Source organism: Podarcis pityusensis, assembly GCF_964106645.2.
Source record: "Podarcis pityusensis genome assembly, chromosome: 10".
Taxonomy (NCBI): Eukaryota; Metazoa; Chordata; class Lepidosauria; order Squamata; family Lacertidae; genus Podarcis; species Podarcis pityusensis.
Genome location: NC_138035.1, coordinates 1553616 through 1573292, shown reverse-complemented (window position 1 = coordinate 1573292; position 19677 = coordinate 1553616). Strand labels below are relative to the sequence as shown.

General features: G+C 54.2%; 1 protein-coding gene across 1 annotated transcript in view; it reads left to right on the top strand.

The window, feature by feature from the left end:
* Positions 1 to 19677, top strand: part of SND1 (staphylococcal nuclease and tudor domain containing 1) — a 225672-nt gene that overhangs the window by 92345 nt on the left and 113650 nt on the right. Inside the window, exon 12 of the mRNA XM_081022732.1 lies at positions 13763 to 13863. Within this exon, the coding sequence (XP_080878858.1) occupies positions 13763 to 13863 (101 nt within the window). The remainder of the gene's footprint in view (positions 1 to 13762; positions 13864 to 19677) is intronic.

Sequence of the window (19677 nt, the reverse complement as noted above, 5' to 3'; positions counted from 1 at the left end):
TGAGAAGGCCTTTGTGGGCGAAGGAGGCAGTGAAGCAATTGCAGAGATGGAGCAGAGGGTCTCTTGGGGCTGCAGCTTGCAGGGCAGGGTGTGTGTGTAGACCCATCTTCCAGTTTTCATTTCCCCCTCCTGCCCCCCTTCCACCCCTGATCTAAAAACAGATGCCAGCAACTGGGCAGAGTCTTGGGTCGGTAGAGATGGGAGAACTTGTAGGTGCAGCCTCCCCACCTGCCATGAGGAATGGCTTCCTTGCTTTACGCTCGGAGGCACCTTCAGACACTCCCCCCCCCAACGCCCTGCCTTGGAACAGAGCTGGACTGGATGACCCTTGGGGTCCCTTCTGTGGGATGTGAAACACAAGAGCAGTCAAGTACAACATTCCTAGAGTGAACATGCTTACACATGGGGAGGAATGTCTGTCCAGCCAGCAGGTCAACTTCCTGTTTCCTTCTGGGCTGGGACAGACTTCCTCTGCATGTGACTAGAGGTGGGCGTGGCCTCACCTGTGCAGGTAACGACAAAAGCACAGGGCAGGGCAGCCATCTCTCTGTGACTACATGCATTGAAGAAGCAACATCTGCTTAGCCAAAGATGCTCTCTTGGGACAAAGGGACTGTCTCCTTATGAGATAGTTTCCAGGTGAATGTTACTTTTCTAAGCTAAGTCTGCCTTCTGGGATCTGATTGTGAACAGAATGTGAGTAAACTCTTTTTTTATACTTTTATAGAAGACTGTGTCGTGTCTTATATTTTATGAGGGAATAAGGGGGAAATACCAGAACAGTTTTTCCAGAGGCTTTAGTGAGTCTGAGCAAACGCATCCGCTGCAAGTTTAAAAAGGGGAATGTTACTCTGCTAAATTGTTAACACAAGTTGGAAAGGCTATAATCAAGCAATATATCCTCTCCTGCATCCCTGAACATTCCCACACCTTCCAGCTCTGTGATGCAGATTTAAACTGTGGAACTCCCTGCTGCAGGAGGCAGGGCTGGCCACCAACTTGGATGGCTTTGGAAAATGAGGATCAGGCCAATCCGTGGAGGAGGAGAGGGCTCCCGAGGGCTCCTAGCCAGGGCAGATGTGCTTGGTCTCTGAGTTATGCGCCTGAGTCCCAGTTGCTCGGAGCCACAAGAGGGAAGAAGGCTCTTGTGCTCGGATCCTGATTTTGGGTTTCCCAGAGTTCAGCCCCTGTGAGGACAGGGTGCTGGGCTAGATGGGCCCCCCGGGGCCTGATCCTGCAGGTTCTTGTTAGCTTCCTATGGTCTGTTTTGCGTAGTTGTGATCCACTGGTGTGGCTGACGAGCTCCCCCAACTCCACTGCCGCTGGGGCTTGAGCCCGGTTGCTCTGCAGCCTGCTCTGCTGTGTGTGTGTGTGTGTGTGTTGGGGGGGCAGCACTGGCAGGCTGGCACGTGTGGGGTAATTCCCCCCGCCCAAGACTCTCCTTTTTTTAAAATAATTTTTTATTAGTTTTCAATATAATCATACAATTTTATCCAAATTTTACCTAATTTTAACAAAATACAAATTTTGGACTTCCTTCACCTTCTCTGGTAATCATCCATTTTTACCCTTCAGTACGCATTCCTTTATTTGCATTGCCATTTATCTTCCCTTCCCTTCCTTTTCTATTTACTTTCAGCAATACCTCTTAAAATTTTACAGTGCTTCTTGAAACCCCACTAGCGTTGCTTGCACCTCACATATATTTTTCAGATAATTTGCAAATTTTCCCCAATCCTCGATGAACTTTTGGTTTTGGGCATATCTTATTTTCCTGGTCAGTTTGTCCAGTTCCGCATAGTCAGTCAATTTCATTCTCCATTCTTGAATCGTCGGTATTTCCTCTTGTTTCCATTTCTGAGCCAATAGAATTCTTGCTGCCGTAACTGCATACTGGAAAAGTTTATAGTCTTTTTTTATTATATCTTTTCCTGTAATCCCTAGAAGAAAGGCTTCTGGTTTCTTCACAAAAGTGTATTTTAACATTTTTTTCAATTCATTATATATTGCTTCCCAGAAACTCTTTACCTTCTTACATTCCCACCACATGTGGTAGAAAGTTCCCTCTTTTTCTTTACATTTCCAACACTTATTACATGTTTTATACATTTTTGCCAATTTTACCGGGGTGATATACCATCTGTAAAACATTTTCATTACATTTTCCTTCAACCCCATGCATGCAGTAAATTTTAAACTTTCCTTCCATAATTTTTCCCAATCTTCAAATTGAATGTTATATCCAAAGTCTTTGGCCCACTGTATCATTACCGATTTAACCTCTTCGTCTTTCGTAAACCATTCTAGCAATATCTTATACATTTTTGACAGAGTTTTATATTCATTATTTATTATCTCTGTTTGGAACTTTGAGTCTTTTTCTGCATATCCACTTTCCTTTATGTCTTTTTTAAACATCCGCCCAAGACTCTCCTGTCACAGAAGGGAAGACAGATCTCCCTCCGCCGCCAGCCGTTTCCCCTCCCACCAAGGGGAACAGGGAGCCAACCATTGGATAATCACTCAGCAGCTTGATGAATGTCTCAGCTGATGGGAGTGGGGGGGGGGAGCTCCCGCTGGGGCAGGGAGGGGGCTTCTCATCTGAGCCATGCGCTTGGCAGGCCTTCAAGAATGTGCCTCCCCTCCGCTGAGCCAGCCGCCTTGCCTGGTGGCTTTCCAAGCCCAGGGGGGCCCCAGAAACGAGGCCAGGGCACACAGGGTGTTCTATCCTGCTCCTGGCCAGGAGCTGGCAGAGGACATCGCAGGAGGGCAGGGATCCTTGACAGAGCAGGGGTTGGACTAGATGACCTGGAAGGGGCCCTTGCAACTCAGCAATGCTCCTAAACAGGAGGGTGTGTGTGTGCATTCCTTGTAGGCTCAACTGGGACGCCCAAGCTTCAGGAGGCCTCGCTGCCTTTTCCGAGTCCTGACCCAGGAGGACTTGTGGGCTTGTGTTTCTGGGGGTCAGAGGTCATGCTCCTCTCCCTGCCCGATGTTCTGCAACCCCCCTCAGCCCCAGCAGGGAAGGGGCTGGCTGGCCGCCTTCCGGCAGAGCTTGCCCTCCTTCGGTGTTGGCTTTGTTTTGAAGGGACCTCTCTCTGGCTCACCTGCCTTTCTCGGTGCAGGGAGAGCATCCTCCTCCTGTGTCCAGGGGAGGTGGGTGGGTGGGAATCACAGACCTCCCCGCAGTCATTCATGAATGGGCTCCCTTGGCAGCCCAAGCACCACCCTGTCCGTTCCCAGAGAGTGGCTGGGGAAACCCAGCCAGATGGGTGGGGTATAAATAATAAATTACTATTATTATATTATTATTCCTGGGCCTCCCAAGCGGCTCCAGCATGCTGGGTCCTGGGAAGACGGATATCTCCCCTCCTTAGTGCCCAATTGCTGCCTTCCCAGTCGATCGAGTGCCTTGTGATGCCACAAGCAGCCCTGCCAAGCACAGCTCCGATGGAGAGATTTGGCTTTCCTGGAGAGGGAAATGGAGGTTCTTGAGGCAGTCGGAGCAGAAGGGACTGGCCTCAAGCTTCAGCTGTCCTGGGACAGCGGCTGCAAACGGGTGGGGGAGCAGGAACCCCCTCCAGCCTCGCGTTTCATTTTGGGGCACCATAGGATGGCAGAGTCGGAAGGGACTCCACCCCCTGCAGCCCAGGACTTGCCCCTTGGGATCTTTGCCCAAAGGTCTTCCCTTCCCGCTCTCATGAGTTTCCCACCTAGTCTGGGGATTTCCCAGTGTCTGCAGCTGCTGGGAGCCCCACATCCAGGCTGCCCCAAGAGAGGGGCCTTGCCCCCTCTTGCCTGCCTCTTTGGGGGAGCTTTTCCTTCCTCGCTGGGTGCAGGGAGAAGAGGGGAGCAGCCCTTCCCCGTTGGCTCTGCAGGGCTTTGGGGAGGCATTCCTGGCCGGCCCCCGGGCACCCCCCCAAAGGAAAGCCATCACGGGGAGGCAACTTGGTTATCTGCCTCTGCTGCCGTCAAACAGATCGGAAGCCCCCGCCGGGCCCTGGAGGCGGGGGGAGCGTGATGGATGCTCCCCCTGCCCTTCCGTCACAGCAGCATGGAGTTTTATGGAGCGTTGGTTTTATGGAGCGCCGGGCGGCCTCTAAACAGGCCTCATTTGTTTCCTCCGACGGTCTTGGCCGCCGTTGTTGCTGGTCCATAAAGCACAGCCTCTGGACCCTCCAGGCCGTGGCCAGGAGGGGAGCCCAGGGGCCGGGCTGGGGGTGGGCAGGTGAGCAGCGGCCCGGCGTGGGGCAGAGAGCCGTCCTTCTGCCGCTTGCCGGGGACGTGACTCGCCGACTAATGAGCACCTGCAGCTCCCGGGGTCAGGAGAGGATCTGGGGCCTGCGTGGCACGTTTTCTGCACGTTGGCAGCACAGGGTGAGGGGGCTGGGATGGGGCTGCCTAGGAACAAGCAGCCAGGGTGGCGCCCATCCCTCAGCAGCCCCTCCTGCAGCCTGGCACGGCCCCCTCCCCTCGAGGACTTCAGCGGCTGCTTCATAAAGGGAGCCTCCTTAGCCAGGACCCCAAACTGGTGCCTGTGTTGGGTCTCTGCACGGCATTCCTTCAGGAAAAACCATTCAGCATAGGGGGGAGGAAAGGGAGGGGGGTCCTTTCGTGCCTGGCCTTCTCTTCCAATGATTGGACCCGTGGCAGAGTCAAGGAAAAGGACGTGCCCGTGGCCAGTAGGCTGTGTGACCCTGCCAGGCTCTGCTGGGGTGCAGACAATCGGGAATCCGAGTTGCAAGCCCTTATAGAATCACAGAATTTATGGTATTATAGAATTAGAAGGCTCCCCGAAGGTCATCCATCCCAACCCCCAGCAATGCAGGAATGTCAGGTAAGGAATTCCTGGCAGGTGGCCACCCAACCACTGCTCAAAACCCTCCAGTCTACCCAAGATGGTCCGTTCCACTGTTCAGCGGTTCTCACCGTCAGAAGGTCATTGCTAAATGTTTCATCAGAGTCTCCTCCCTTGTCATTTGAATCCATTGCGTCCGTTGGAATCCTACCCTCCAGAAGTACAGAAAACGTTCTTGCTCCATCTTGTTTTCTCCTGCTCTGGAGGGCAGGACTCGAACCCATGGCTTCAAGTTATAAGAAAGGAGATTCCAGCTGAACACCTGGAAGAACTTTCTGGCGCTAAGAGCCGTTTCCGGGTGGGATGGTCTCCCTGGGGAGGTTGTGGCTTCTCTTTCCGTGGAGGTTTCTGAGCAGAGGTTGGACGGCCACCTGCCATGGCTGCTGCAGCTGAGATTCCTGCATTGCAGGGGGTTGGACTAGATGACCCCGGGTGTCCCTTCCCACTATACAATCCTCTGGTTCTTTGAAGCAGGCACCTTCTGCCATCTCCCTAGAATAGCTCTCCTGGCTGGGCACAATTTCCGTTTTGTGTGTGTCTGTGAGCCCACAGTTTTTGTTTTTACTGACAGGCAATTTTCTGTTTGTTACTGACAGTCTGCAAACTTACTGACAGTTGGCAAGGCGATGCGCCGTTGCTCTCGTAACTTAATAATGAGAGCGCCTTCTTCCTCTGATTCCTCTCTCCCCCTCTCTTTGGGAAAATCCGCCCCTCTTCATCTGTGTGGACGCTGTGGATTCCTGCCAGTCCGTTCGGATCGGGGAGGCAGTGCTGGGTCCCTCCCCTGGGCAGGGCAGCAACTGCCTGGCCCTGGGGGTGGGGGGGTGGTAGGGGTCATGTGGTGTAGTGGTTAGCGTACCACTCAGTGATCCCCACTCAGTGATGAAGCTCCCCGGGCAGGGCTTTGGGGGCCAGTCACTTTCTCTCAGTCTGACCTACCTCACAGGGTTGCTGTGGGGATTAAACAAGGAGGGGGACAAGAACCATGGACCCTGCCTTGAACTCCTTGGGAGGAAAAGGTGAGGTGTAAATGCAATACGTTCAGACAAGCAGCAGCTCCCAGGCCAGGCCTTCATTTGTTATTTAGGAGCTGCCTTCTAGGACAATAACCCCCAGAAAGCCGTTTATGGTTGAAGGAGATCCAAGTAAGGTGCAAATTTTTATTTATTTATATTTCACGGAACATTTTCAGTGGGCAAATAAAGTGAATGAAAATAATAATGTAATATAATAATATCTCTTATACCCTGGCCATCTGACCGAGTCGCCCCAGCCAATCTGGCAGCTGCCATCCTAATAAAATCACAGCAAAGTGTCAACCAAACTTCCCGACACAGGGCTGCCTCCAGATGTTTTTGGAAAGTTGTTTAGTTGTATATCTGCTTGTGATCTGGTGGCAGAGCGTTCCACGGGCCCTTGGGAAAGGTGCTTGAAACCGTAATACAATCTGACCTGTAGGTGTGTAAGTGATGCTATTAATCCCAGAAGTATGCAATTCTTAACAGGTCGTTATAATTCTTATGAATGCATTCCATTTTTTATGGCAGTGGGAAATGGCAGCGCCCTGGAATCTTAAGGAAGCACCGGGTCTCAGAAGAAAGGTTTTTGTCTTTTGCGGTTGTTTGTATCGAAAAAATGATTAAATCAATTTTTTAAAAAGAGAAGGAAAGGGGATGGGGGCTGCAAGCACTTTGCCTCTCGGGGGTCCCGGGGCTTTGCTTGCAGAAGGTTTTGCTTGCAGAAATATTGACTAGGTTTGCAGCGCCCAGAGTGGGGGCAGCCGAGAGCCCCTCGTGTGGCTTGTCCTGCTGGCAGACAGGAGCTGCTGCTTCTGGGCACCTGAGCTCTGTGCCCGCCCTGCTCTTCCCGCCTTCCCAGAACGTGCCCTTCCAGGAAACTTTTGCTCAGGAGAAACCTCTTCCAGCTTCTGGGCTGTGTGCTCAGGGATGTTCTGGGGGGGGCGGGGGGCGGGGGGGCATTCTGTGAACACTCAGGATGGATTTGACGCCTGGGGTCTGAGCAGGTACGCAGTCAGGTGAGCTGCCTCTCGATGGGCCCATCTGTCCCTTGGATGTTTTCTCCTGCCGGCGGTGGAGAGCAGCTGCTTTCGTGGCTCTACAAATTCAGTCCTGGGGGGCAGATTTGGGTTGCTGGGGAAGGAGATAGAAAGCCAGGAGTTCCAAGGTGGCTTTCCCCGAAATGCTGCCAATTCCAGGGCCAGCTAGACGGGCACAGCTTGGAGTAACACTGGTAGTTTAGTGGTGAATTTTGGACACAATGGATTTGGATTATTATAAAAGATGCAGGAGGAAATGATTAACAGTAGGACCCACAAACAGGGGTGGGGAGGAAAGTCCAGGAGATTCTTTGGAATCTTGTGTCTATGTTGGATATGTGACTGTAAATTTTTAATCTGAAAAACCAAATAAATAAATTTATTTTTAAAAATAGGCAGGCACAGCTTGGGGCGTCTCAGTGTATGGGTGAGATTATGGGGTCAAAGAGCTAAAATTTCTGGATTCCCTCAATGACTGTGCTGCGTAGCAGTTGGTCGTAGGACCGACCAGAGACAGCGACCCTGAATTAATTTGGATGGGTGGCCTGGTGCGAGATGTCAGTGTTGTCAAGCCTGTTTGGAGCCATGACCACCGTGCCATTAAATTAAATAAATGTTTCAATGGCCAATTGCCCAGGAAACCCGACATCGTCACACTTGATTTTGGAGGAGGCTACTTCCCCAAATGAGGAGGCTGGTGAAGAGGAAGCCGAAAGGCAAGGTCGAGAGGAGGGGAAATCGGTCCCAAATGCTTGGGAGTTCTTTAAAAAGACAGTATTAGAGACTCCGCTGGAGTGTATAGCACAGATCTGGAAAGTAACCATGGAGGCCCAGGGGATGCCCGCGTGTTAATGCGCACAGCCAAGGAAGGAATTAGAGGCAAGAAGGCTTCCTTCGGGGAAAAAGGAGGTCTTTGCCAGAGAAAGGGAACAAAGGGAACAAAACACAGGTGGGGAGAGAAGGCAAGAAGTCGGTAAAGGATGCTTAAAAGAAACATCTTGAGAAACACATTGCTGAGAGTATGAGGACCACCAGCGAGACGATCTTGAAATACGTTTGTCTCAGGAAACCGTCTAGGGAAACGGTTGACTCCTTGGATGACACAAGAGTCAAAGGAGTTGTAAAGGAGGATAAGGAGATTGTGGAGAAACAGAACGAGTTCTTTGCACCTCTCCTCCCAGCGGAGGGTGCAGGGGAGAGCCTGCAAACTGGGGGGTGGGAGGGTGAGAGAGTCAGAGACCTCAATTCAGTGATTGTTTGCTGTTTCTGAAATGTTGGGGCTGCGGGGAGAGCTGCCTGCCTGCCTCTTCTTCAGGAGCTCCTTGGAGGAAGCTGGCTACGTTCTGCACCGAGAAAGATGGATAATGAGTCTCGCAATGGAAATTAAGGCTAAATTATGCAAATTTCATGCTGTTTTCCCTCTGTTTCCTGAACGTGGCTCAGCTCCTTCAAAGGAGTGGAAGTTAAGAGAATTTGCCAATGTGTTATTGGGGTGGGAGGGAACGCTTGGGCGCGGCGAGGAAGACCATCCAAAATGGAAATGCCATTTCACAGACAGAGCTGAGGAAGCCTTCTCCTCTCAGGGAAGGAAAGAGGACATTCTGTGTGTAAAAAAGGTTATCCCCCCCCCCCCAGCGCAATACATGCAATTATTCACATCCTTTTTCTCAATCACAGTTATTTGGGCACAGGCCGGAGGGCAGATTGTTAGCCAAAGAGACGGGGCTAGTTGAAAAGGGAGTGGAGACTGTGCGCTGGTTTTGCATGGTGGTTAGGGGAGTGAGCACTGAGCCGAGAACCCAGCCCTGCACCCCCTCCCCAGATTTCAAATCTCTTTGGGTGGGGCCCTGTGGCTTGTCTTGCATTTAGCCTCAGTTCCTTCCTCGGGGATCAAGCGTCTTACCAATGTTTCTGCACCCCAGTTTCTGGAAACCGCAAGAGGGGAGAGTGTTGCTCTCGTGTTCGGATCCTGCTTGTTTCCCTTTGGGGAATCTGGCTGGCCAGTGTGAGAGCAGGAAGCTGGACTGGAGGGGCCATGGGCCTCATCCACCCACATCTTCTGATGGGTTTGGTGATCTGGCCCCACTTGGCTGGTGCTTGCTCCTGGAAGGTGAGCCTCAGCCGGGGAGTTCAGTGGAGATGCCACCAGACTTCCTTCTCTTTCCCACTCTCGGGGAGGTGAAGAAAGGGGCCGGGGGGGGGGGGCTGGGCTGCCCTGACCATCTCTGTCCTTGCTGAGGAGCTGGGTGGCCCCATGGCCATTTTGATTCCCAAACCCGCCTTGTGGAATCAGGGTCGCCTCTTTCCCCTGCCTGCTTGTCATGGCAATAGTTTCCCTGCCAGGAATTGCTTTAACCCCTTACCCTTAATTGGCTTTCTCTTGGCAGAAGCTCCTTTCTGCGCAGCTAGCGGAATATGATGAGGTTGCCACGCATGAGAGAGAGAGAGAGAGTGTGATCCGCTTGAGTCGGCATCACCTTTTTGCATTGTTATGCTCATCGCAAAGCAGGGCTTGTAAGAGACCAGACACTTTGAAAGGGCTTTAAAGGCGCTCTCTTGGCCTTGATGGGCTTGAAGGTTGCCTGTCTCTGCCTCCCCTCGGGTGGCAGGGAGCCTGTGGAGCTGGAGGGATGAATCCGGAAGGCGGAGAGAGAGAGAGAGAGAGAGAGAGAGAGAGAGAGAGGCGCTGTGTGTGCGCGTGCATGCATGTATGCATGCGATGATGCATCAGTAGCTGGTGTTCCTCCTGGCAGCGCATGAGTAGCTCTTGAAACCCTCCACCTCCCACCATTCGCTTGAAGAGTCCTTGTTTGCTTGCAAACACCTGTGACCCACCTGCCTGGAGTGCCGGCTTCCAAGCCCCTCAAGCCCCGAGGCCGCAGCGGCTTGTGGCCGCTTTCTGCGCAGGGCCAAGTTCTTTCCTTCCCGTGGGACCACCTTGTGGGGTGGCTTCTCTGCCCCCCAACACGGAAAGTGTGTTTGCACACAACGCTTCCAAGCGATTTCATTAGACGTTAGTTGAATTCTACCGGAAGAACGGGCGATCTGTGGGGAGCTGGCTTCGGGCACCAGGCCCTTTGGCAGACCAGCTCCGCGTTACAAAGGTGCCTACAGACATGACGTGCGATGGGGGCTCACATGGGTGACCCCTCTTTGAGATCTCACCCTGCACACGACAGCCTTGAAACTGCTGTGGCCAGTCTCCCCGTTGGGGGTCTTTCCTGGAGAAAGTGTCTTGAACAAAGACCTCGTGGCTCCTCTCTCCCTTTCTTACTACAGTTCAGCTAAGACTGCCAGTTTATTCTCTGGCAGCTATGGGATACAGCCCCCCCCCCCAAGCCATGCAACCAGGAAAAAGAGTTTAGAAGAAGATGTAAAAAAAGGTAAAGGACCCCTGGACGGTAAAGTCCAGTCTAAGGCGACCACGGGGTTTCGGCGTTCATTTCACTTTCAGGCCGAGGAAGCCGGCGTTTGTCCGCAGACAGTGTGGCCAGCAGGACTAAACCGCTTCCGGTGCAACGGGACACCGTGATGGAAGCCAGAGTGCACAGAAATGCTGTTCTCCTTCCCGCCACAGTGGTACCTATTTATCTACTTGCTCTGGCATGCTTTCAAACTACTAGGTTGGCAGGAGCTGGGACAGAGCAACTGGAGCTCCCCCCGTCGCACAGATTTGAACCACCGACCTTCCGATTGGCAAGCCCAAGAGGCTCAGTGGTTTAGACCACAGCGCCACCTGCGTCCCTTCAGAGGAAGAATACCCATGCATTACCCTCAATCTCACTGGGCAAGTGTAAATTCTGCCCCTTCCAGTTCTTCTGAAACTATATGGAAAGGGTAGTGGTGGGGAGGAGCACTTTTGAAAACCAGGAGCAATAAGAGAAACCTCAGAACCTGTGATACAGCCAGTTGGTCGATCAAACTCAGTACTGTCTACATTGACTGGGCAGGGCTTCAGAAGAGAAACATCCCTCTCCCTTTCCTGGAGACTTTGGGAAGAACCTTCCGACAGCTAGAGTTGTTTGGCAGTGGAGTGGCCTTGCTTGGGAGGTGGTGGGTTCTCATTCCTTGGTTTTTAAGCAGAGCTTGGGTGGCCATCTGTCATGGATGCTTCAGCTGAGATTTCTGCATTGCTGGGGTGGGGGTGGTCTAGATGAACCTTGGGGGTCCCTCCCAGCTCTCTGATTCTATGAGCCAGGCTTCCTCAACCTCGGCCCTCCAGATGTTTTGAGACTACAATCCCCATCATCCCTGACCACTGGTCCTGCTAGCTAGGGATCATGGGAGTTTTGGCCAAAAACATCTGGAGGGCTGAGGTTGAGGAAGCCTGCTATAAGCAAACGGGAAGGAGGGAATTCTGATAGGGTGGGGGCCTGGGTCCCACCCCTCTGAGCGGCTCGCTGGCTGCGGAGGTCCTGTGTTGGGGAGGAGGGGGGCTCCCAGGGAAGGAGGCCTCCTGCCCTCCTTGCACCTCATTTGCAAGGCTTGACCCCTCTGCCTATTCAACCAGCACTTAACTCTCGGGGCCGTTCATCCTTCTGAAGCTCCGTCAGTTTATTCTGGGCGTTTTAGTGGCCTTTCCATGAATGGGTCAGTGATTGAGTTCGTCTCTGATGCTTTCAGGGTTGGTATCCGTTGCCGTGCCGTTAACTTGTGCATGTAGCCGCTTCAAATGCTTCTGTCAAGAGGCGAGATGCAGATCATTTGCATGAAATGCGCCAAGAAGTGTTCCTGATCTGCACAGAGAAGCCGAGCGCCGGCACTTGGCTGCAGCGCACCATTTCCCAAAGAGTGAGCGCATGTGTGTGTCAGGCTCTTTGTTTGACTAATCCTCCAGATGTGTCTTTCTGGAAAAGGGGAAAAAACACACAGCTCTTGCAGGTTCTGATAGTCTTGAAAGGCTTAGGCAGGGTGTTCCTGGGGGAGAGCTCCTGCCCGCATCCTCCCTGCTCACATTGACCATGCATGGTTGTGCTGGTGGTGAAAGGGGGTCCTCATTTGATACTGACCCACCATCTGTTACAGCAAGTTCAGGTAACCCAGCAAAACCTCATTTTGGTGAATACTTCCCACTCCTGCAGATGCGTCTGAGCGCAGCCTTGGCTTTATCCCTGCCTGCCCTGAATGTCCCCGTATTCCTCAGAGGACGGGAGGGTGGAGAAATCCTGTTTCAGCCATTTAGCCTCGGATGTTTCTGTGCCACCCAGGGCAGCTGGTGTGCTAACTCTAAGCAGAATCCTGGCGCACGGGACGGGCTGCTCACGGATCCGGCGCTTGGTGCAATTGCACCTGTTTCCCCCAATGGCACCACCGAGCTCTGCCCTGTCTCCGTGGCCATTGAGGCATCTGATCAGGCCTTGGGCCCGATCCAGCAAGCTTTTCTTGCATTCAGATGCTCTTGCAATCCATCAAGCGGAAGCGGGAAGCCTCAGGCGTTTCTGCCTCTGGGCCTGCAGTTCCCCCTCCTCCTCCTGGGTGCTGGTGCTTCTTGCCCGTTCCTGGGCCAGCGCCCGCCTTCTCCTGCCTGCCTGCCTGAGCCTCCGAGCGCCTTGTCTGTGCACAACCTGGCAGGCTCTCGCTGCAGCAGCATGCGCTGCCTTGATGGGCCTCCTGCTGGCGCATCAGATGCTCCCTTCGAAGCAGCAAAGCCCTCCTTGCTGGCGGCAGGCAGGGAAGTGTCCGCCAGGGGCAAGGCTCCTCCCGGCCTGCCCTCTGCTCTTGCTCTGCCTGCCTGGGGGCTCAAGGGGCCTCTCACCCCCAGCCTTAAGGCAGAGGAGTGAGCAGGCTTGCAGGGAGCCGGCGGGGGGGGGGGGGAGGAGGAGATGGGTATGGACGCTTCCTCTCTCCTCCATCCTTGCAGGGCGAGGGAGTCCCTGCATGCTATTCCATGCAATGGATTGCAGATTAAAAGGTGGGGAGGTTTTTCTGTGTGTGTGTGAAATAATTCTTTATTTGATTTTCCAAAATATAAACATACAACAAAACCATTTCCAGATCTAATTACCAAGATTACTCTGAATCTCCTGACTTCCCCCCATCCTATTGATTCTATTTCAACTGCATATCAATACTTCTCCATTTTTCTCATTTCCCCAGATTATCTATACTTTCTGTTACGTTACAAGTGTGTTTTAAATCCTGCTATTGCTTTAACCTGTTTACAGTGATTTTGTATATACATTATAAACATTTGCCGTTCTTTTTTACATTTCTTCTCTTCTTGATTCCTGAGCTGCCCAGTTAGTTTTGCCACTTTGGTGTAGTCCATCAACTTGATGTGCCATTCTGGTGGGGAGGTTTTCAGATCCCTCCTGCGCCCTCACCCCAAACAAACCTCACACATTTTTTTAAGATTCTATTTATCAATTTTCAGAAAAAAGTTGAATGAAACATTTTCCAATGTGCATTCCGCTAAGATAATTGACTTCGTTTCCACCTGTCCATGGTTTTCTCGTAGCTATTTTTTGCAGCTACATATTTTACTTCATCTATACCGTCTTTTCTCAACTTTATTTGCAAAATAACTAACGTCATATTTTTGGGACCTGTTCTCACGGTTTGCTTCCTGCCAGGCTCCCTGGCTCTTCCTTTCTTGCTTCTTCGGCTCGGCAAGTGGAGTCAGCCCTGCAGTGCCCACCTTCTGCCCAGCTCCCTGGCCCTGCCCATCCCAGTCCACGGTTGCCCCAGAAGCAGCGGAACTGCCCGGCTGGTACTGAGCTGGGATGGCTTCCTCTGGGCAGACCTTTCTGCCTATCCATGGCATGGGCGCCTCCTTCTCTCTGCCACGAGGTCTCCCCTCCTTGAGCCTCCCCGGTTGCTCCTTCACCTCTGCCTGCCTCTCCTTCCAGGTCAATGTCACGGTGGACTACATCCGGCCGGCCAGCAGCGCCACAGACACAGCCCCCGCCTTCTCGGAGCGCACCTGCGCCACCGTCACCATTGGCGGCATGTGAGTATGGGGTATGGGCAGGGCTGGATTTAGGTTTGATGTGGAGGAAGGGAAAGGAGAATGTTAGGCGCTTTGAGACTCCTTCGGGTAGTGATAAAGCGGGATATCAAATCCAAACACTTCTTCTTTAAGCTACTGAAGGTAATGGGGCCCTTTCTATGTCCAGCTGTCCTTTGTCAACAACAAAGAAGAAGTATATTTTTGGCGGGGCTCCCATGAGATCCAGCTCCGAGGGCCTTCTGGCGGTTCCCTCATTGCGAGAAGTTAGGTTACAGGGAACCAGACAGAGGGCCTTCTCAGTGGTGGCGCCTGCCCTGTGGAACGCCCTCCCTTCAGATGTCAAGGAAATAAACAACTAACTGACTTTTAGAAGACATCTGAAGGCAGCCCTGTTTAGGGAAGTTTTTAACATTTAATGCTGTATTGTTTTTAACACTCAATTGGGAGCTGCCCAGAGTGGCTGGGGAAGCCCAGCCAGATGGGCGGGGTATAAATAATAAATTATTATTATTATTATTATTATTATTATTATTATGAGAGTGGGGCCCTAGGTTATATCTTGGTCTAGCTTATAAGTAAATTTGGCACTGGGTACGGGGGGGAGGGCCTGTGAAGGACGCCAGAAGGGCCCCGGGTGGCCCACCCAGCCCCACAAGGTCTTCTCAGGGGGCACTTAGGGGCCCCAGGGGGGAGAAGGCCACGTGGTGCCCAGCAGCTGGCAGTGGATGCCGAGGCATCATAGAATTAGAAGGGACCCCCGAGGGTCATCCAGCCCAACCCTCTGCAGTGCAGGAATTGCTGCTCACAAATCCATGACTGATGGGCATCCAGCTTCTCCTTAAAAGCCCCCAAGGAAGGAGAGTCCACTGTCTCTTCCACTGCCAAACGGCTCTTACTGTCAGAATGTTTGTCTAAATACTTAGTCGGAATCGCCTTTCTGGCAACTTAACCTTCTGGGACAGCTCAGTTGGTCAAGCAGGAGATTCTTCCTATTGGGGTTGTGGGTTCGAGCCTCGCCTTGGGCGAAAGAGTCCTGCGCTGCAGGGGGTTGGGCTAGATGCCCCTCAGGGTCCCTTCCAGCTCTGCAGTTCTGGGATTCTGTGACTCCTGTTGACTCATCCATTGAGCGCTTTCTCCGCCGTAGCAGGTGAGGAGGCCTTTTCCCAGCCAACCAGGTTCCCCTGCTTCTCCTCCCCTGCCCTCACAGCTTCTTCCCTGGGCAAGTGGAGCCCATCTTCTCCCTTTCTCACAGCTGGCGATGTAGCTCAGTGGCAGGACTCGTGGGGAAGAGGCAGAAGACCTCAACTGTGCCCAAGACCAGAGCTCAGGGGCCGAGCCCCTCCTTTGAGGGCGCCTGCTTCTCCAGGTCGGAGTGCGAGAGAGGCTCTGCCTGAAACCCAGCAGAGCTGCTGCTGCTGCTGCCAACCAGTGTAGGAAGCACTGAGCCAGGTGGAGCAATGTGTAAGGCAGCTTCCCTGTGGCCAAGCCCTGCTGAGCTTCGGAGATGGGGGCTGGGCCTGCCTTCCTGCCCTGTGGGGTTTGGGCCTCTCCCTCCCTGCCCCAGAGCTTTCCGTGCCAGGGTGCCCCATGATGTGCCTGCCTCTTGCTGCTTGCGGGGTGTTTGCCCAGCGTCTGATCTGTCAAAAGCGCTCTTGAGGCAGAGGATTCTGCGCAGCCGGGGAGAGAGGCTGCCTTTGAAAGCCTCCCGGCTCGATTTTCCAGAGGAAATTGGGGTCTGCGTTCCACGTTTGTGGGAGAGCAGAGAGCTCTCTGCGGCTGCTTCTCGCTCAGCCTCCCTTTGAGGGGCAACGCTGCTCTTTCACAGCTTAACAAGATTCCCTCTCCAGCTTTCATCCGCGCTCACCCAGCCCCATGCTTTCATGTGGGTCTTGTGTGAGAGAGTCACCTGTGCTGGCCCCTTCGCCCCCCCCCCAAATGCCAGAGCTGCTGCCGGACCTTTCGAGCCCCGAAGGCAGCTGGGTGGGTGAGGGTGGACTGGCTGGATCGCCTTGGGATCCCGCGGGGAGGGAATTGCGGATCCCAAACTTTGCCCCAGGCTCCGATCCTTGATCTTCGGCTAGCCTGCCCTGGACCCCGACGGAGGCTCTGGCTTTGCAAAGGCCAGGGGGAAAACAGCTGGGCGGCGTTTGCAAATGCCCCTGGAAATAGGCGTAAAATTGTGTTCCTGGGCAGCTTCCAACATATATAAAAACACAATAAAACATCAAACATTAAAAAGCTTCCTGAGACAGGACTGCCTTCAGATGATATATCCAGTTCTTGAATTTAATCAGTTCTGGGAGTCTGTTTGACTCCCAAAACTGTTTGAAGACCAAGACGAGGCTTCCGATTGGCTGCAGGAGCTTCCAGCACTCAATCGGGAGCCGTGGAAGCCACGTCGGACATTCGGGTTCCGGAAAACCTTTGCAAACCGGAACACTTACTTCCGGGTTTGCGGCGTTCGGTAGCCTATTTGTCTGACAACTAAGCCTTTCGGGAACCAAGGTACCACTGTAATTGCTCATCTCCTTGACATCTGACATGCGAGCGTTCCACAGGGCGGGCGCCACCACCGAGAAGGCCCTCTGCCTGGTTCCCTGCGGCCTCGCTTCTCGCAGGGAGGGAACCGCCAGAAGGCCCTCAGCGCTGGACCTCAGTGTCCAGGCTGAACGATGGGGATGGAGCCGCTCCTTTAGGGATGCAGGGCTGAGGCTGTCAGTACCAACACTTTGGATTGGGTTAAAACGGGAAGAGGCTTCTGACTAAACATGATGAAGGACAGTGAGAGCTGCTTGGCAGAGGAGCGGACTCCCTCCGACTGTGATGGACTCTCCTTCCTGGGAGCTTTTTCAGCAGAGCTCGGGGCTTTTTCAGGCCGTGCTGGGCAGCATCTGTGGCGGCATCCTCTCTGCTTCCCTCCACTAGGACCTTCCCCCCCTCCCCAGCCCCCTAATGGCTTGTGGGGCCATAGAGGCCTTGGATGCACCATACGTGATGATTCTGCCATTGATCTTGGCACCGTGGGGCCGGGCACTTGCTGCCCTCCGACCACGACAAATGATGGAGCCAACCGTTGCATGTACATTCAACATGCTGGTTGTGGCAAGAGTCCCTTGGGGGGGGGGTGTTGCATTTGTGTCTCCTTCCCCCCGCTCTGCTCTCCCTCTGACTGCCACCCCCAACCTCAGCTGCGAAAGGGCAGATCGGCCGATTGGCAGGTGGTGCAAGGGGGGCTTCCGAGGGAGGGGTCGGCACAGCTGTTAGCGGAGAGCAGAGGGGGCCTGAGAGTCCTGGCCGCATCCTGCCCCTATGTGCCCCTCAAGGTTGATGCCAGATCACAGAGTCATGGCATCGCAGATCTGCAAGGGACCCCCAGGAGCCCCCTGACGCTCCTCAAGATGGGAGTGGCAGGACGCCTCTGCGGTGCTGAGCATGGAAGGCCTTTCTGGGTCCCTCGCCACCCTGATGCCCGCCGTTCTTGGTGTGTGGGAGCCATGCAATGTGGTCGCAGCTCCTCCCATGCTGGTCTGGCAGTGGCAAATTGGGGGAGAGTGATTGTCATGGGAATGGAGGTGGGCAGAGACCAGGGTCCCCCTTGCCCTCTGCGTCTCGAAGGGGCAGCTCTGCCTCTGCTCTCTCTGGCCGCGTCCTGGGCAGAGGGGTGCAGAGGGAAGGTGCCAGTCTCTGCCAAGGGATTTGCAGCCCCAGCTGCTCATTGGGCAGACCTCCCCTCCAAGCGCTGTCCTTTTTTTGCTGAGATGCGGGTCAGGCGCATCTGCGGGAGGAACGAAGGTGGGAACATCCAAAGTCCTGTATTCCAAGTCTCTTTTAGTATTTTAACATTGGTCTGTTTTAAAGTAGGGTTGCCATTCCACCCCCCTCAGTTTTATGGTTTTATCTCTTTGTAAAACCCTTTGAGGGTTTTTAAAAACAATCGAGCAGTGTATAAATTTTATGAAATAAATTAAAAACAGCGTTCAGAAATATAGTTTCTGCTGTTTGTGGAGGGCAGAGCAGAGCCGCCCTGGCTACTAGCCTCTTCCAGGACTCTGTCCAGTCCTCTTTTAAAGCTATCCCACTTGGTGGCCATCATTGCCTCCTGTGGGAGGGAGTTCCATAGGTTAACTGCTGCGTGAAGAAGGCAGGAAGGGAAGCCTGCAAGCGCCTGGGTGTTGCCTTGGCTGTGCTCCTTGCCTCCCCCCACCCAGGCAGCCGCTCCAGACCGCCCCCTGCTGCTCCTCTTCTGCAAATCTCTTCCTATTAGATGCCTCGCTTGGCTGGCATCTGGCAAAGATGCGGCTGCCTCTGGGGAAGAGCCTGCCAGATGCTGAATGGCAGCACCCAGGGACAGAGCCCCCTCGGAGCAGCGGGGCAGGGGGAGGCGGGGCCAGAGGCAGAAAGGGGCGGGGCCAGGAGCATCCATTTCCCCCTCTAGGCAGCAGGAGCGTTCCTGCAGAGCGTCATGTAAGCCCCTCTGCCCAAAAGCAAGAGGTCGTATGAGGACAGGATGCAGGCCAGGGCGGGGGGTGCGAGGAGAGCGTTCTGAGGGCCAAGCAGAGCCCCCCAGAGGGTTGGACCCCCCCCCGGGTGGCATTTGAGCTCACTTTTGCACAGAGCAGACCCACTGAAATTAATGGGCGTGGCTAGCTTAGGGGGTTGGGCTAGATCAGGTGCCCCCAAACTTGGCCCTCCAGATGTTTTGGGACTACAACTCCCATCATCCCTAGCTAACAGGACCAGTGGTCAGGGATGATGGGAATCATAGTCCCAAAACATCTGGAGGGCCGAGTTTGGGGATGCCTGGGCTCAGTGATCCTCAGGGGTCCCTTCCAGCTCCACCATTCTGTGATTCCAGGAATAGGTCTTCTCTCGAGTAAAACTGGGTGGAATGCCTCCCTGTGAGATCAGAAAGCAGGGAGAAGCGCTTTCTCCTCTCCTCACCCTCTTCCGTGCCCTGGTACCCGCAGACAGTGCTCTTTGCAGCCCCAAACTGGGTCTGCTCCTGGGCTGTAGCTGAGATAGGCTTGCTTGGAGGTGCCCCTACCCCTAGGGCACCGGGCTCACCCTTCCTGGGCAGGCAGGTTGCCCTGCACCTGGTAATTGGACGCAGGAGGCTCCTCTGCCTCCCTGGCGCTTGTGCCCGGCTGGCCTTGGCGCAGCGTAGCCCCTTTCACGGGCACAGAGCCCCTGGTGGCTCCCCTGACTGGCATGGCTTCTGTGGAGAGCTGGCTGCCTGCCAGGGATGTGCCTCGCTGCTTCCGGATGCTGCCTGCGGGGCTCAGATGCTGAATGGGGATCCCTTGCCAGCATGCGCTGCCTCGCCCCCTCCCACGGCTGCCCTTCTCCCCCCTCTTCCCCTCCAAGCTTTGGCTCTGAGCATCAGCAGAAACACCAACCGACAACCTCGCCTGGTGAAGGCGAGAGGTGCCAAACTTCAGCGGGTGGCACCCAAGCCGCCTGCGTAGAGCAGAGCCTCAGCGCTCCTTGCCCTCGTGCAAACAGGGCACGGGCAGCTTTTTCTCCCGGGGAGAAGCCCCGAGCCCCCCCGGCCTCCTCCCAGCTCCCCACAAGCTTTGGGTGGGGCAGCAGGAGGCAAGAAGAGAGGGGGCGCAGCTTCCCAAAGAGGAGCAGCCTTGGGGGCACTTCCTTTCCTCTCTGGTGGGGCTGCTGCTTGCAGCTACCTTGTGGGGGGAGGACACCCCGTTCACGTCCTTGGAGCCGCTCGTGATTCTTCCGCGCCGGGTGCGAGGCAGCTGCCAGGGAAGGTGGGCTCTGCGTGCCGTGGGTGCCCGGCAACTGCCTGCCTGAAATAGG